Source organism: Pantherophis guttatus, chromosome 1 (genome assembly GCF_059756535.1).
Source record: "Pantherophis guttatus breed Tessera chromosome 1, ASM5975653v1, whole genome shotgun sequence".
Classification (NCBI taxonomy): domain Eukaryota; kingdom Metazoa; phylum Chordata; class Lepidosauria; order Squamata; family Colubridae; genus Pantherophis; species Pantherophis guttatus.
Genome location: NC_142063.1, coordinates 262,034,368 through 262,053,631, shown reverse-complemented (window position 1 = coordinate 262,053,631; position 19,264 = coordinate 262,034,368). Strand labels below are relative to the sequence as shown.

Below are 19,264 nucleotides of genomic sequence, written 5' to 3'. Positions count from 1 at the left end.
GATCTTAACACCTTGCTGAACCAGTGATGTTGAAAAAGAACAGGAAGGAATGAGTTATACTTCCTATTCTACTGCATCTGTTAAATATCTGAAATACCTCAACAGAGGAATAATTTGTGAAACAACTGTAAAGCCCTAATACCCTAAGCTGCTAAACCCTTATTCTATGAATATAACAAAGACGTACTAATGTTCACATTTTGTGTGTCTTTTGAAGAAAAAAAAACAGCCCCTAATTGTAAAGTATTCAACTGCTCTGACTCATAATTACTAGGAGTGTCACTGCATCTCTATTCTACAAAAAATGAAGACATGAATTAATATCCCACAGCAAAACAACTACATGCTTTTTCCTAAACAATGTTCTGTATAATGTGAATTGTGTTTTATACACTTTCATAGATTCATTTACACTATGGACACTTTTCTGAACAGAACAGGCATTTACATTGTCTGATGGAACATATGTCTTTAAGCTGAGATTTCAAAATATACCATATTAATCAGCAATTGGAATCATACTATTGGGTAAAATGTTCCAAAAATGGTTACATGTTTTATGTAGTATTTAAGGAACTCTTAACATATATCTTACATAAAGATTCTACGTAGTTCTTTAGCTTTTACAATTTTCATTTCAGAAGATCCAAAAAGTGTTATATTAAAATATTTTATGTATTGCCCCTGTGGTATGTTATCTATCTCATCAACGATCCATTTGTTTTTATAAAACACATTAGGAAGAAAACAACAGTTGAACACTTAAAGTACACCTAAATATTTACGTGGTTCAAAAGTGAAAGACGAATGTGTACAAGAGGATTAGAGCTAACTAAACTTACACAAACAATACAAATACATGATAGGAAACCACACTTCGTAGTAACAAAATAATAATGTGTAAAAGGAGAAGTTGGGCGTGGACTGTACGGATTTACGTGCTACAAATCTCGGTAATAAAAATATTTTGGGTTTTTGTTTTGTTTTTTGCACCTCGCAGTTCCGATTCGAAAAATACAAGAAAGAGGGCCTTTCTCTAAGAATTAAGTCGCATATAAACTTCGGGGAGAGGAGAACACAAAAATCAAAAGCCACTATTTTCGAGGAGAACTTCGTGGAAAGAAAGGGCTGTTCCTTTAAGAGAAACTTTTGTCGAGATCGCAAGAGGCAGCCTGCTCTTCTTTTGGAAGAACCCAGCGTATAATGAGGGTGGTCTGCCTATTAGAGGTTGGCACCTCGACCATGTTGTTTCCATAAACGCCGGATTCTCTTCTAGCCACAAAAGCGCTCGCACGCTCTAGCTCCCGCTTGGGGGAAGGGAGAATCCGCCAAAAAGATCGCCTTCTCTTCCAGATTTCCAGCTCCACTTACCACTAGCCTCTGCCGAAAGAGTGGAGATTGACGTCTGGCCCATCTCGCGTCCTGGAGGAGGGCCGGGATCCAGCAATCAGGCGGCTCTCTTGGTCCTCTGATCAGGCTTCCTCTCGCACAGAAACTTCGGAGAACTCATTGCAGCTTCTCCCAGCTCTTAATCTTAGCAGCCTCCTCCGTGCAACTTCTGCCTCCTCTTGCCGAGCTAGTTGTAAATCCTCCTCCTCCTCCTCCTCCTGCTTGCTGCTGCCGCAGCCCAACTCAAACTGTTCCTGTTCAACCAAATGCCTGTCATTCCTCTATGCAGATTACGGGGAGGGGGGGGGAAGCAAAGGTCGTGGGGAGGGAGTCCCTAATCCGGGGCAGCCACGCCGCGCCGACTGGCGGGAAGCGCCCCCCCCGCACAGCAGCAATTCGCTGCAATCTGTAACTCCTCGCAACTCCAGCACAAAGGAGGCAGCTGCAAGCTAATGCTGGGGTAAATAGAAGGAAAGAGAAGGGGACGACTAGCAGCAAGGTGGATGGACTCAGTTACAACGGTGATGGGTGCACCCTTGGAAGACCTGAAATTCTAGGTTAGGAGTAAGAAAGCATGAATGAGGCTTCGTTTGATCCGAGTCCCTTGTTCTTTAAAAAGTGCTTGCTCCCACTTCCTTTCCCAGGTTCAAAGGGCTGGGTTTTTGCTTTTTTTGATGGGCAGATAGATTAGAAGGGTCTAATCTGTGCAGTTCTTGGGCCCGTCTTTTTTTCTGTCCTCACTCTTTATTTACTGTTGCAAAGCTCCCCCCCTCATTTTGTAGGATTTGTTTTTGTTTACTTACAGTTATGTTACAGCCCATACACAGCTATTGTCTTGAGTCAAAACAACAACATTCAATATTTATCACGTTTGACAACATTTCCTGGAAGAGCTAAACATCAGGTTTCCCAAAGAAGTCGGTATTCTACTGTAGGAAGTTGAAATCTAGAAAAATGAAATATTTCATTTTTCCTCTCCTAGAAAAATGAAATATTTTAGGAAATATTAAAAGGGCAGAATATTTCCCCTAAAACAAAATTTTGCACATTTAGAATTTATTTTAGCACTGAAGAGATCTGAGAAAAGCAACATCTAAAATTCATTTCATAAACTAGTCTCTTGAAATTGGTAACTTCTTTAGGAAGCAGTTGTTACAAATTGGATTTTCTAAGCTACATCTAGTGCAAATAATTTAGGGGTCAAGGAATTGTTGGCCAGAGATACTTGGCACTCCGACAATTCGAGCCCAAGGCACCGGGTGGCAGAATAAGATCCCATCATTTGCGCTTAGTTTCTGCCCACCTAGCAGTTGGAAAGCAAGCATATAAACTGCAAGTAGATAAATAGGTTCCATTCCACTGGGAAAAGCTAGCAGCGTTCCGTACAGAAGTGGGAGCTGACGCCGGACTTGCACAGATGCATGGCGAGGTCAGTGGAAGAAAGCTCAGCTGACCTGACACCCCCACCCTCCCCGAATGCTGCTGGCCAGCTGGTGCCAAGCTAGTTCGCCCCCTCTGGTATATTATGAATAGCACGCATATGCGTGAACAAAATGAACTAGCCATCTTAGGCTGCCAGAACTACTCTGTGGTAAAAAGCATTGTAGACTATCCTGGCTATGTATACTGTGTGCTAAAAAATGTGCAAATAATTTATCAATAGAAGAGAATATATGTAGCTCAGGGTTGAACTCGGGAGTCCTGGGTGCTCTCTGACCTTGGTTGTTTGCTTGCAGACATTTCATAGTTACCAGTCTAGATAATATCATCAGTGTGGCGATGTCTAATGAAATAACTGCAAGCAAATAGCCAAGCTCAGAGAGTACCACTTTCATTATTACAGGTAGTCCTCAATTTACAACAGTTCATTTAGTGACCATTCAAAGTTACAATGGCACTGAAAATAGTAATTTATGATCATTTTCACGGTTACTCCCTTTGTAGCATCTCCATGATCATGTGATCAAAATTCAGATACTTGGCAACTGGTTCATACTTACAACCATTGCTGTGTCCCAAGGTCATGTGATCAACTTTTGCAACCTTTTGACAAGCCAAGTCAATGGGAAGCCAGATTCACTTAACAACTGGGTTACTAACTTATCAACTGCAGTAATTCACTTAACAACTGCAGCATGAAATGGGGGAAAACTCACTTAAATAGCTCACTTAACAACAAAAAAATTGGGCTCAATTGTGAACGTAAGTCGAGGACTACCTGTATTTAAATGTATGTGAGATGAAAAATAGTAATTCCAATTTTTCTGCTAGTACCAACAGAATACAGAAAATCGCCTCTTTCCAACAACTTGTTTCTGATAAGGTAGGTTTTATTATTTTTAACCCTTCACTGAAAATATTTAAAAGGAAATGTTGCCTAAATAAATGCCTAAAACCTCCACAGTAAAGATAAAGACACCTTTGAACTGAGTTCAACTCCTAATGATTACATCAACATGTGATATCAGTTTCTAAGCAAAGGTAAAGATGCCCTTGAGTTCAACTCCTGTTAATTATAGGGAAACATCCAGATAATGTTTCTCAGATACAAGGCAAATATAGCTTCCCAACCTAACCTAATATTTCCTGTTGGTTTCCCATCCTAACCAGCCTGACATTACTAACTTTCCAAGTGTGGGTAAAGTTGGCTAGATGCTGCCACCTGTTGAGATGTAAAACATGGAAAAGCCTATGTTCAAAGAATCTCTCTTAGCACTCATAAGAATTAAAGATCTGTAAGTATTTAAAACATTTGTCAGAACTTATTAAAAAAGCAAACTCATTGAAATACTAAGTGATTTGTATTTCCATTATCTGACAAAGAAGCACAGCAAAGTGGAAAGATTATTAATTGTTCACAAGTTAAACCAGTGGTCCCCAACCTTTTGAGCACCATGGACCGGTTTCGTGGAGAGAGGTTTTTCCGCGGATGGGAGGCGGTATGGTTTTGAGTGCTGCCTGCATCCTGCGGATGGAGCTTTGCTTGTTTGCACGGGCTGGTTTCTGGCATGCCGTAGCCCAGTGCCGGTCCACAGACCGGTGTTCTTACTGGGCTCCCAAACATGACAAGCACGCTGTTTTTAACTAAACGTTCCCTTCATTGGAAGTGCCAGCAACCCCCCTCTCTCTCACAACAGGCTAAGGAAATCTCTTAAGTACCTGTGGAAAGCGAATCTCGCTCCCTTTCCCCCTGCAATGGCTCCAACACATCAGGAGTCTCTCTCTCTCACCACACTCATAACACAAGTCCTGGAAGGTGTGCTTGCTCTTTTCTCAGCAGTGGGGAGATACACACACACACAAACATGCTCCGAAGGTGCGCCCAGCTCTCAGCACCGCAGATTCCAAGAAAGGATTCCGACACAGTTCCCGACAGGATTCAGAAATTCAGACTTTCAGTGGCTGACCGATAGGGAGACAAATAGTTGTCTGTCACACCTATTCGTCTCTGCCCCCTACCTTTTATCCCCAGAGCTAGGATGGGGCTTAGATAGCCTGAGTGGCTCTTCCGTCCCATAGCTTCCCGCTGCTCTCCTCTCCTCTGCCTTCTGCGCATCCATGCATCAGGCATGAGACCCAGCTGTTCCTCCTCTTCCTCATCAGCCACCTCCAGACTGGGCTGATGGATAGCCCAGGCTCCGCCTCTGTCTCTATCTCTGACAGTTCCATTCCATCTTCCCCCTCAGAGCTCTCCGATTGCCTTGATGCTGGCCCTGACTCCCACTCCGCCTCCTCATCGGATTCGGCTGCTGGAGAGGCCGGTGGCCGACAGCTCCACAACAACCAAAAGTTGGGGGCCCTGATCTAAAGTAATGTTTCGTCTCCATGAATTGCCTTCTCTTTTATAAAAAAACAACTTTTCTAAGCAAACGTGGTAAGTGCTTATTTTAAACTTTTCAAAAAGTATATGCAAATGTGCATGTGTACATACAGAAGCAAATATATACAGATACACACCCATACTTTTCATATACTAAAACTGAACTTTCCAGTTTAAATTCAATTATTTTATCTAATATTTAAATATTCTTTATTTATTTATTTATTTATTTATTTATTTATTTATTTATTTATTTATTTATTTATTTATTGGTTCGATTTATATGCCGCCCTTCTCCGGAGACTCAGGGCGGCTTACAATGCGTTAAGCAATAGTCTTCATACTTTTGTATATACCTGCTTAATAGGGCTTTCGGGCCCCCCAAGTGGTGTTCTTTTTATACAAAGTCAGCTTATTGCCCCCACAATCCGGGTCCTCATTTTACCTACCTCAAAAGGATGGAAGGCTGAGTCAACCTTGAACCTGGTGAGATTTGAACTTGCAGTCATTGCAGGCAGCTGGTGCTACTTAACAGCACTTTAGTCTGCTGCGCCACCAAGGCTCTTTTCAACTTTTAAAGCCATAGCACTGTGAAAACGGTATTCTACTAGGAATTCTTTTTTTAAAAAGTGTTAAGTTTGCTTTTAGCAAGCTGCAGATGGGCATTAATGTGAACCATCTGTAAAACAATTTATATGTATTTTCAAAAGCTGTATCTATCTCTCTTGGAGAGAGAAAGATTTAATCATTTTTCTTATCTGCCCCATTAGGATTACAATTGATCAATAACTTTTGAGGTTCCTGAAAACAACACTAAGATTTTGAGGGATCTGTGAGAACTGAGATCTAGGTTTTGACCGAGGAGAAAAATTATTAAATACATAATTATATTAAATATTTAGTATCATAAATAAAATCTAAACAATGAAACCCTAGCATGTCACTTTAAGGTTAAGAGCAACTTGCAATGTAGAAATGTAGATTTGGTTACCCTCAATTTAAATGAACTTTTATCTCCTGGTAAGTGCTGGGAGAACTGACCTTGTGCTGGTAGATAAAAAATAAATAAAATAAGCAGAGCTAGATCTGATTAATACTTGGATAAAGTCCACCGTGGAGAACCAGTGAGTTGGGCCAGATTGCAAAATTGAAAAACATTTCTTAAATACACTAAAAACAATATAGAAGTTAAATATGTGTTTTCCCAGGAAATTACAGTGAGTTGTCCATGAGGTCACCAAGCTTGATTCAGAGGAAACTCCCCACACATATGTGCTTTCATACATACACATATAGATTGACATTACAGCATTAACATTATTAACACTTCTTGTTCCTTATACGATTTTTAATGTCATAGGAATTTTTTTTTTTTACAATTTAGTTGGACTTTTGCTATTTGTCATTAGTTCCAAGCAGATCAACTTAATTCTCCATTCATTGATAGCAACTCTTCTCTTTGCTAGTTAGGGAAGATAGATTAAGCCAGCTCTGCATTTATAAAACAATAATTTCTATTAACATCCCTCTATGTTACTACGTAGCTAGCATATATCCTCTGATAACTCCTAAGGTTTCTTATTCTAATGCTAATTAGAATTTTTAAAATTGGGCTATCTTGACCAGACTTTATACCATAACAACATGCTATTTAATTAGAGAAAAATAAGTAAGAACTCTTAGGGCTTTGCTGCATTGATTAGTTAAAGTTCTCTCCATCTGTCATTCAGCCAGAAAAAAATCAAAATCAGATTAAAATAAGGAGATATAATGGTAGACAGGGAGTGGGCCACTCTCAGGAAAGGTGCCACAGGGATGAGCCTTTATTAGGGATTATCTTGTGGGGATGTGAGGTGAAATGTGCTTATTCCTATTGCCTCCACAGATAGCTGATTGGAAGTTCTTTTTTTTGTGGCGATGGATTATGTGGCTCCTTTTCCAGTCTGGATTCAGGCCCAAGTTAGACCATTGAAAGCTACTAGATGATCAGGGAGGACAAAAATCAGACATTTACTCTGTCACAGAGGTCATCCATGGATATGGGCATGTATAGCATCAATCCATAATGACTAATAGATGATCAATTCATCTTGCTTTCTACAGGTTCACTTGAATGTACCTCAATCACCACAGACTGGGAAGAATGGCAGTTTATTTTCTGCTAATGTTAAGCTCTTTGACCACAGCTTAAACTGAAGTGACTTTTATGGATGACCTCTGGCAGACCAGAAAAGGAAACAAAGCAGAAAAGTACCACTTTTTAAAACACTATTAATCTGTCCATAGCAATAGCACTTGTAGAGTGTCCTAGAATATGGAACTCAGTGTGCCTAATAATAGTACGAAAATATCTGATTGTTTTTAATGCAAAAGATTCTTCAAAAGAACAATTTATTATAAGGATTAAAATTGGAGAAACTGATGGATTCAGAATACAAAAGGAAGTGAGACAAAAGTGCATATAGTCCCCAGTTCTGTTCAGCATACACAGCAAATCTATTACAAGAAAGGAGAGATTGGAAGAAATCATAGTCAGGATGCAAATTGGTGGTCAAGCTTCTAATGATTTGAGATAAGTAGACCGCACCATTTCTTAGACAAAAAGAAAGTAAAAAACAGCAAAAAATAAAGTTGAATGATAAATACTAAGAAAACAAAGGTAATGGTAATTTACATGCTTACTGAACTTACGATTAATGAAGACAAAAATAAAGAAGATGGTCATTTTTGAATTTTTGATTTGGAGATGATTATGCAGGGTCCCAAAGATTGCAGAAGAACCAATCACTCAGCCTGAACCAAATAAAACCCAATTGCTGGTTTCCTTGAGGTGATAATCAGCAAGCAGAGATTGAGGACATGTGATAGAAGATATTGAAGATGTGATAAATACAGATGACGGACCAAAAAAGAATAAGGTAGATGGGCACAAGAAAATAAATTGCTGGAATGTTCCTGAAAGCGATACAAATTATTACTAAAAACAGATCACAATGCTAGGCATTTATGCTGTTACCAGGAATCAAAGCCAACTCAATGGAATCTAACTAATTGGAACATGCATTTAGAATTTTAAATGTAAAATAACACTCAAAGTGTGCAATGCTCATTGAAAGCTAGTTTAGGTTTCTTTTTGTGGTATTTAAACATTAATTGAGCAAAAATGGGCAAGAATATAATGCTTTCCCCCCAAAAAAACATCTTTTTCTTTTATGAAATGACTCTGTACTCAATATTTTTGGTTCATTTCATTGCATTTTTACCTAGATTTAAAAATTATTGCTCTTTGCATGCATGCCGCTAAGCACTACAAGAAAAAATGGTAATGATCTTAACAGAAGCACTATTCTGCTCATTATTTTGTGAAAAGCAACAGATTTGTAAAGCTGAAATGCCTAGGACATTATATATCCATACACTGTTAACAATTTAGAAATACAGGGGTCCTAGAAGAAAACATTGTTGGCCACTCCAGGATTGCCTAAGAAAATGGGGCATGTAACTGTTATGCAGTTGGTAAATTATTTCCCAGACGTCCCTTTGAGTTTATGCTGCAGAAAGAAATATTAAAGCCTCCTGTTTCATCAGTACTTTTATATTTTTGATATACAAAGTCTCTGAAAATTACACTTGTCATTTCACAAAATGTGTGGCAACTGGAAAGCTTTCTCTCTCTGATCGTAAATTGTGACACTTCCTATCTTGAGTGGTTTCCTTAGTATAACTGTCTGCAACATTAAAGCAGATATTTTCCTGACCTTTTTATTTCTCAAAAACAGTGTTAACCAATGGTTTCTACTGGGTTTTTTTTAAAACCATAGCCCTCTCTCTTTTAGCATTTGATAAACTGTATGTTGAAAGACAGCATACAAATCAATATGCTATATATAAAATTCCAATTGAAAAAATGTGTGTGAAAAACAAAGATATCATCATATAAATCTTTTATAACACTATTGCATAAGCACAACTTCACTGTAAATGAATAGTTGGGAGCTAGTGATTGATTACAAACACTTATGGAATTTGGCTTTATATGGAGTTAAAGAAAATCTGAATAGCAATAGCACTTGGACTTTTATACTACTTTACAGTGCTTTATAGTCCTCTCTAAACCGTTTACAGAGTCAGCATATTGCCCCCAACAGTCCAGGTCCTCATTTTACCGACCTCGGAAGGATGGGGGGCTGAGTCAACCATGAGCTGGTCAGGACTGAACTGTTGGCAATTGGCAGAGTTAGCCTGCAATACTGCACTCTAACCACTGGGTCACCATGGCTCATTTGTGATTTTAATCCTAATCCCATTTCCAAAATGATATATGAATTTTGCCATTTTAAATAATTGTTCAATTCTGTAATAAAATTATGCACATCTACTAGAAGTAGGTTTATCTTAAAGGTCTCAAACAATGATTTTTTTTTTTACATATCCCTCTTCTTGGCCTTGACCAGCTGTTAGTTCTCAAACCTGATCAGCTAAATAACCACTGCTTTTATCAGGACAATATTAAAGGCTCCTCAGCAAGCCCACAAATCTTGCAACTGGAAGAAAAAAGGAGAGGAAAACAATGACAGCAGGCCAATGGAATAGAACAGATTTTTCCTTTATCTGTGAGGAATATTAAATTTTTCTTTCCAAAAGAAAGATAGGTTGTAATTTAATTTAAGGAATTTTAGTTGGATAAAATATCTTAGATCCAGATATTAGGGCTGTGTAGTGTTTAGGATGCAATCTCCAAAATGCTCTTGAGTATGTGGGAATCTGAATGTGGCATCTGTCTGCAACATTTTAGAAGAGTTACAGCTTTTCGTAGGCTCACACAGCAATTTAAATGGCAAGGCTGCATGCCTTAATCATCTCCTGATTGGATTGATACAGCACACTTTACTTGGGGCGGTCCTTAAGGAGTATTTTAAAGCTCAGCTAGTGAAAGATAACAGTGACGAAAGTTTTGGTTGCCACATGTGTTGCCTCTGCTCCATAAACTGCACCGGTATGCTTCTGGATGCAATTCAAGATGTTGGTGGATACCTTTAAAACCTTCCATGGCACAGGGCCAGGTTAATTATGGGACTGTCTCCCCAGTATTATGTACCCATCCTGTTAGATCTGGCAGGTGAGGCATGTTCCAGGTCTTATCGGTTAGAGAGTTCCATATGATGGGACCCAGGAAGAGAGTATTTTCTGCCATAGCATTGGCCCTCTGGAATATCATCTCCCCTTCCGATTAGGTTTGCTTCAGCCCTGTTGACCATTCACAACGTATTAAAAATCTGGCTTTGCCATGTAGCTGGAGGCTCTGCCAGTAAAGTTAAACCCATTTTATGGTTAATCTGAAGATGGGTTGTTATGAATGGTTCTTGGCAGCAATTTGTTTTTTAAATGTTGGTTGTTTTATCCTGAGTTTGTTTTAATTGATAGCTATCCAGAATAAATGAGATGTGGCCATATACTTTTATTAAATAATTTTTTTATATTTCTGCCTCTATTTTGTATTCTCATAACAACTTTGGGAAGTAAGTTAAACTGAGAAATAATTACTGATTCTAAATCACTCTTGGTTTAGAAATGCTGACATTGTTATAATGCACTTGAACTGCTAATTAATTATGTTCTTGTGATATTCCATAAACAAGATAATACTACTGAAAAAAAAATATTGACTCTTGCCCAACGTACTTTCAATAATGAAAGTGGCAACAAGAACTTTAGATGTCTATAAAACACAGGCAGGATGGGATAGGAAAACATCTCAGTCCCAGGTTGTTTAGAGCTTTGGGACTGATACCAAAATCATTATTTGGCTCTGCAAGTAATAAGCATCCCATGCCCATCACTAACAGGACTAGTTCCTTGTTTTAGCAAAGAGGAAGGTTTTAATTTAGAGTAAATTAATTGAATAAAAATGAGCACTGTGGGCAAAGAGTTCCTGCACTCTTTAAAAATTATTTGAAATAAAAATCAGAAAACATTAAATAATTTTTCAGTAAACAAAGCATGTTGCTTTGAAGATGCTGCCCCAAATGTTCCTTACAATTGGCAAGGATAATTGGAGCTGCTTGCAGTAATCATTCAACAATATCTGGATGCCCGTTGGCTCCCTAGCAGGCAAGCATTATAAGATACATGATATATCCTCCTTCAGAGGATAACCTGCTTAAAAGAATTGTCTTAAGTTTATCTGTTTCCATTCAATGAAATATTTCCAAATACATATTCATTGTTTGGTGCAAGTAAATTCATAATATTTCATTCCAGCAATGGCTTTGAAGGCAACATATTAAACTCAATGCACAAAATAGCTTCTCTAACTCCAAGAGAAAGTAGGCAGTTTCCTTTGTAACCATGACATAAGCAAGAAGGAAATCAGATGTAGTTCAACATATGGGTGGGCCTGAACAAGTTAAAAAAAATATTGATAAAGCAAAATTTGGGATGCTTGAAAAATCATTTCTTTGCAGCTGGAGTTCATCCATGTCTCCTGAGACACTTCTCAATGGCTTACTAGATATCAGTATGGAAGACACAGCTTCATAAAAGGGGTACTAGGATCAGGAATTCCAATTCAAACATGAAACTGGATGGAGGTGTTTCTTACACAAAAGAAGGGATCTATCCCTTTGTTATTAATTTGGAGGTCACAATGATTAAAATAAATTTTATCTTCAACGGTCCCTCTCCTAAACAATTATCCTTCATCTGATTCATAGTCTATCAAAAGGGTAAATGACAACAAAAGGTTGAGTCATTAATGTTTGTGTACCTAAATTACTGTCTCGAGGACTCAGTAGAGCTAGCAGCTGTGTGCCAGATCACCTAGTCTTTTGTCAGAAATAATAGCTGCCCAGGAAATGATGTCAGGTAGATGACCAGTCTTTGAGGAGAATACGTAAAAGAAAAAGAAAAAAAAACAATCTTTCTCACTAGTTTATAATTTAGCTGGAGGGGGAAAAAGAGTCCATGTTAATCTTACAGCCCAAGGCAGAGTTTTTCCAAATATTTTATGGGAGTTATGCTTACCATGTAATACTAAAGGAATTCATTTATTGTAGAAGTTGTTACAGGGCTTTTCCCCCTTATCTGCAGAAACATATTTGTTTGACCATTAGAACAATACACTTAAAGGGGCAACACAAACTGATTATGCTATAAAGCAAAGGAAGTTATGAAGCCAGCCAGGAAGTAAGGACAAAGTAGATAGATTTCTCAAGGATAATGTATGGATTAACAACTGGATAGATGTTAAAAACGGCCTTCCTGTGTCTCATTTTCAGTATTAAACTTGTAAGGTTCAGATTCACTTATCCATAGGGTGGTTACATTGAGCATTTTCTTTCCTCTCCTTTTAGCAGTAAATTATGTGAAGTAATGATTGTGGCATGCCAGTGAGTAAAACCACACTCTTATAGGGGCAGATGTACACATTTCAACAGAAGAGAATATCTGTAACTCAGGAATGAACTATAGAGTCAGTGCCCTTTGAGCTTGGATGTTTGCATGTAAACAACAGTTCAGAGTTCAACTGTAGAGTCTTCTGAGCTTGGTTGTTTGCTTGTAAAACTGGGTGGGCAAGCCACGATATATAAACAGGAGCAAATCTCACACTCACTCACACTGATATTACCTAGTTGGGTAATTAAATGTCCACAAGCAAACAAGCTCAAATAGTACCAAGGACTTGGCAGATGTATGAATGTGATGCAAAAGTATTACTTAGAGCAGCCATCAAATGTTTGCCATTATGCATATTCCTTGGAGTTCATGCATCTTCTCTTGATTAGCATTTCTGTCTTTGGCTATCTTTTACCATTTCATGTTCCTCACTAAAAATATGGATAGAACACATAGATTTTCATGGGCAATATTTTATTTAAATAAACACAGAGAAGATTATCACCCACATTATCACTGATTGTTAGTTATAATTGCTGTTAGCAGAAGAAATATGTTTTGTTCTCCAAAAGGAGTAATAGTGAAGCTAGCAAGTTAAAAGTTAAAACGTGGGCAAGGTCACCTTTAAAAAATATCTGAACATTGCACCATAATATTTCCACTGTTATTTTTGCTTTCACATGTATTTCCTTGGCTGATGAAAAACACTTCTGCTATAGATTTATCAAGACAGCCCATCTACTCCAAACATCTGTGTCATACAGTAACCAACTGGATGCATTTGGGAAGCTCAAAGCATAAATAATGTAGATGAGGGGATAGAAGGGGAACTCATCAAATTTGCAGACAGCACCAGGCTGGGAGAAATAACCAACACTTTAGAAGATAGACTCAAGATATAGAAGGATCTTGAGAGACTTGAACACTGGGCCCTGTATAACAAAATGCAATTCAGTGACGCAAAAAGTGTTTTACACTTAGGCAAGGAAAACCAAATGAACAGGTATAGAATTGGTGGTACCTGACTCAACAGCAGTTAACTGTGACAAGGATCTAGGCGTCCTAGTGGACAACCACTTAAATATGAGCGCGCAGTGTGCTGCAGCAGTTAAAAAGTACTACACTCCTAAGCTGCATCAATACAGAGCTAGTGTCAAGAACACATGAAGTACTAGTACCACTTTATGCTGCACTGGTAAGACTTCACTATGAATACTGTGTCCAGCTTTGGTTATCACAATACCAAAAGTATGTTGCGATTCTAGAAAGAGTATAGAGAAGAGCAACAAAGATGATTGGGACTGGTGGCTAAAGCATACAATGGACTGTTGCAGAAACTGGATATATCTAGTCTAATGAAAAGGATTAAGACTGACATAGCTGTCTTCCAATATTTGAGGGGCTGACATAGAGAATAGAGAATCAACCTATTCTCCAAAGCACCTGAGGGCAGGACAAAAAGTAACAGATGGAAGATTATCAAAGAGAGATCCAACCTAGAATTACGGAGAAATTTCCTGACAGTGAAAACAATTAATCAGTGGAATGACTTGCTTCCAGAAGTTGTGGTGCTCCATCACTGGAGGTTTTTAAGAAGAAATTGGACAGCCATTTGTCTGAAATGGTATAGCATCTCCTGCTTGAGCAGGGAATTGGACTAGAAGATCTCCAAGGTCCCTTCTAATCCTGTTATTCTGATAGCTCATTTACCAGCAACCAATGTTTGAGGCATGGTGGCTATGAGTATCAGGAGATGGTAAACTATTGTCAGAATCATTAGCCATTGATATCTTAGTCATCTGTGAACCTATCTAATCCTCTTTCAAATCATCCAGAGTGGCTGGTATTACAGTAACACAACTGCTGGGTCTTACTTCCTAATTTCCATACCCAGCTAAACCTCTAGGGGTATTGTATATGGAGATGCTTCACAGGAGTAGGCAGCAAGCCAACAGAGTATCTGTTCATGTGCAGGTATATTTTAGATCTGTCCATTGATTGGCTTCTTGCTTGCTTTATTTTTAAAAAAATCTGATACAACCATAATACTGTAATTTAAATTGGAGAGCACTGTACTGAAATGAGACTAATATCATTAAGTAAAGTAGATACCCTCCAGAGTGAGTCTTCTCCAACCTGGGAGACATCTAGGTTTATGGACTTCAACTCCCAAAAGTCTCAGTAATGGTTATTCTGGCTGGGGACTACTGAGAGATGAAGTCTATTCAACTAAGGAAGATTAAATTAGAGCATGCAGGCAAAACCTTAATTAAGAAGTGGATAATAACTCTAAAAATGCTTTTGCTAGCCTGGAACCACAACCTAGATACTTGCTCATTCATTTGTATAGAGGAACAATAATCTACTTGAAGCTTCAGAATCCTTGTGAAAGTATTATATACTGTATCAGAATAACAGGAATTGTACCAATAAATTTCTCTTAAAGTCTGTGGGTATTTCCAGATCAGGCTTTTATGGAGCAAGTGCACAGCTTTATTCATGAAATTCACAGAGAAACCAATGAACAATGCTTTCTTGGAAAATCCTATACTGTATTTGAGAGATACTATTTGATAACTGAAATCTTAATTACCTGAATATGGTTGTTCATAATGACAAAAAAAGCAAGCAGTAGTTGTTGCTCCTTTCAGCTATACAGGTAGTCGTCGACCTATAACAGTTCATTTAATGACCATTCAAATTACAATGGAACTGAAAAAAGTGACTTATGACCGTTGTTCACATTTGCAACCATTGCAACATCCCCATGGTCACATGAGCAAAATTCAGGGCAATTGACTCATATTTATGATAGTTGCAATGTCCCAGGGTCATGTGATACCTTTTTGTGACCTTCTGACAAGCAAAGTGAATGGGGAAGCCAGATTCACTTAACAACTGTGTTACTAACTTAACAACTGCCATAATTCACTTAACAACCGTGGCAAGAAAAGTTGTAAAATGGGGCAAAGCTACCTTTAAAAATGTCTCATTTAGCAACAGAAATTTTGGGTTCAATTGTAGCCATACGTACCTGTGTAAGGCTGCTCAATGCTAGTTAATGGAAGTAATCCAAATGGCAGTTTCTTAGTACAAATTTAAAACATTTATTTATCTTTAACCAAATAAGAATCATCTAAGACCTAAAGCTTCAATAAAATAAAAAGAACAAAACCTATATATAAAATTATTTTCCATTCATTTTCAAATAGTACTACAACTACTGTTCAAAAAACAATAGTGTTCTTTTACTTCTATTTTCATAACATGTCTTATAACTGGATTATATTGACATTTTTATTATATAGTTTAGGATTAAACTGGCCTGAAAGGCCACTATAATAGTTTACAGCATGATAATTAAAACTAGGATAAATCAGAAGTTCTTTGTATGAAATTGTATTTACTGCTAAAGGAAGCTGGATGAGTAAAGAAAATTTTGTCCAGTCATGGCTCATTATTATGTCATTCTGTTATAATCCAGAACCAGTATATACAGAATAAACAAAAGTATTCTGAAACCTTAATGGACTTCAGTTTGGTCTGGCTGTCTTGTTTCAACAACCTATATTTATTGTAAAGTTAGAAATGTCCTGATTTTGTTTATAAATATAAATTGAACCAACATTACATCCTCTTTCTGCATTTTGCTTTTATGTTTGTTGAGTGCTGTGAGAATTGAATTTAAGACTAAAATGTTAAAACACGTTTTTAAAAATGTAATCACTACTGAATAAAAAGGCAATTTCTTCTGAATAAAGGTTAATAATTACTGTGCCATGTAAGTTAAAAAAACAAAAGATTTGCTTAGCTCGAATTGGCAATTTTCTTTTTAAAAAAAGGTACAATGGGCTCTTCTAAACATTTTTGTATTGTGTGATCCAAGGAAATGTTGCATCACTAAGGTAAAATAATGCAATTATATATCATTAGATGCATCACAGTGAAAATATGAAAGAACTATTCTCGTTTAAGTACTAATCAGATATTTAATTTAAAAGTTCACTTTTTTCCTTATTGTGTAACTCTCCTTTTCATACTTTAGAAGTGTTATCTTAGGAAAAGATCACATTTTTAAAAATAATATCAGAAAGAAATGAAACTGCACACCTATAAATAGCCTTAAAATGCGTATGTACATAAAAACATTTTAGGTGAGTTGATAGTAATGATTCTTCAAATTAGTATGACAGTTGAAAAGTATTTGAGAGTTTACATGTATGCTTTCTCCTCACCCATCTGAAGGCAGAAAAGGATGCAAGTTAGCCCATCCCTTAAGCAGCTTCTGAGCTACAATTTATATCACAGTTTACATGATCTTTGCTCTTTAGAGATGGAAAATACCCCTAAAGGGTTACAAAAGTGAATGCTAAAAAGATAATGTAATGTAATGATGGCCAATAATACAAACAGAAAAAGCAAACCTTCAGTGTGTATATACACACACACACACACACACACACACACCCCAAATGAATTTTGTAGTTCAGCCAAGCATTAATGTTTATTTCACTTACCGGCAGTATCCATTTCCTCTTTTATCCCAGAGCCAGCAGGCTGCTATTACTCCTTTTCTGTTTTCCTCTTCTGTGCTTGCTTGCTTCCTTGCTTGCTCTCTTCACTTCCCCCCTCCCCACTTATAAAGCTCCTGCCAGTTTATTAGACCTTGCCTCGGTTAGTGCACACCCCGACTATAGCAAACATTGCCAAGGAAATTTATCTCTCTCTGCGGATGACAAATAACCATTAGCTCCATTATCAGCAGACTGTGCAAGCCTATCATAGATATCATAAGATAGTTGAAATCCCCATGATATTCCCTGAGGTGATGCAACGGAAGAGGAGGGAGAATTCAAATCAGCAGAAGCCACTTCCCAAACTCTTGCACCTAAAACTTCCTTAAAGTAGATGCAAAAAAAGTCCAGAAATAAACCTCTTGAATAGGGATAGGTATGTCCTTGAATCAGGAAACGTGAAACAGCTATTTTTACTTTGACTTCTGAAAGCCTTTCACGATTATGAGATTCTCCTAAGAAAGAAAATGATGGACTGAATTTGGGGTGGACAACAAGCTTAGGAAAGCTGGCCTAGTCAAAGATTGAGTTCAGCCACAATATTAAACCAAACCTGAACAAATAAAGTTGAATCAAATTCGGATTTATTTAAGGACAACAATCGGCAAGTTAAAAACACAAAAGCAAAGACCAAATACAACTAAAGCAATGCATTGGTTATAAAAAAAACCCCTAAAAGCGAAGACCTAAAAAAATAAAAACTTGAGCAAGACACAACAAAACAACATACTGTAAATCATAAGATACTATAGAATAGTATCAAGATACAATAAAATATAATAGAAATTATCATAATGCTAAAATTAGAACATTTTATGCTTTCTTCTGCAAATCTCTGCAGATACAAACATAGCAACTCCATCAGCAATGATGGGGGTTTAATGGTGGGATTTTAAACTACCTTTACCTCATAACAATAAAATGCATATAAAAAGGATGCCTGCTTATGAATTAGCATTAAAAAGTCAGTGGACTTCATACCTGCAATAGAGTTTCATGTTCATTCTGATGACAAGGACAGAATCTTCTTTTTTAAATAATTTTATCTATAAACTGTCCAGAGTTATTCTGAGGGTGAGATGGATGGTATTTAAATTCGATAAACAAACATAAATATCTCTCCATGACTGGGGTCCAACTGTATGTCCTGCATACATGTATTGCATAGGGTAAGGCACTGAAATAAGACTCTACAATGAACTGGGGGGGAAACCCAAATGAAACAAATGGCATTATAGATTTTGAGATACTGTAACCCAGGCAAAATAAAAAGAAATTGACATTAGAAGTATAGGAAAAATGAATGAAAAACATCCGCTGTGGTGAAGTCTTCTACAGGGAGTCCTCAAATTATGACCACAATTGAGCCCAAATTTTTTGTTGCTAAGTGAGACATTTGTTAAGTGAGCTTTGCCCCATTTTACGACCTTTCTTCCCACAGCTGTTAAGTGAACCACTGCAGTTCTTAAGTTAGCAATATGGTTGTTAAGTGAATCCGGATTCCCCATTGACTTTGCTTGTCAGAAGGTTGCAAAAGCGGATGACATGACCACAGGACACTGCAACTGTCATAAATATGAGCCAGTTGCCAAATGTCTGAATTTTGATCATATAACCATGGAGATGGTGCAATGGTCATAAGTGTAAAAACCGGTTATAAGCCGCTTTTTTCCTTGCTGTTGTAACTTTGAACAGTCACTAAATTGATTGTTGTAAATCAAGGACTACCAGTAGGTCAATCTATAAATTTATAGTTACCTATATTAAAGAAGATATTTCAGATGGCAAAGGAAAGTATGAAGAAAAAAAGGAGAGTGAGGAGATCAAGTTATTCCAAATCTAATTACTAAGGTCAATGCCCAGTGTGACTCAAAATGATTGAGGGCCTTGAGATACACTTCATGTTACTAAACAGTATATCGAATGAATGCATGCAACCGATAATGCATGTATTATCATACCAAATATCCTATTGTTTTTAGAACTTGAAAATATACAATATCTGTCCATTACAAGATATCACAGAAAGCAAGCATTTGTTTGTTTGTTTATTTATTTATTTCTCGAATTTGGGTAAGACTCATCT

At 37.4% G+C, this 19,264-nt stretch overlaps 1 protein-coding gene and 1 long non-coding RNA gene across 5 annotated transcripts in view; one reads left to right on the top strand and one right to left on the bottom strand.

Moving 5' to 3' along the window:
- PHACTR2 (phosphatase and actin regulator 2) overlaps window positions 1-1,826 on the bottom strand; it is a 66,989-nt gene extending 65,163 nt beyond the window's left edge. For 3 of the 4 annotated variants that reach the window (XM_034418948.3, XM_034418947.3, XM_087882840.1), the window contains exon 1: window positions 1,372-1,826. In XM_034418948.3, the coding sequence (XP_034274839.1) occupies window positions 1,372-1,414 (43 nt within the window). In that variant the 5' untranslated portion in view covers window positions 1,415-1,826. The remainder of the gene's footprint in view (window positions 1-1,371) is intronic. The other variant, XM_034418946.3, reaches the window with a different exon arrangement.
- Window positions 1,827-1,864: 38 nt separating this feature from the next.
- On the top strand, window positions 1,865-8,796 carry LOC132712011 (uncharacterized). The gene is made up of 4 exons (XR_015731426.1): window positions 1,865-1,946; window positions 3,661-3,712; window positions 5,076-5,263; window positions 7,313-8,796. It is a non-coding gene; the product is annotated as an uncharacterized LOC132712011 (long non-coding RNA).
- Window positions 8,797-19,264: the final 10,468 nt, after the last annotated feature.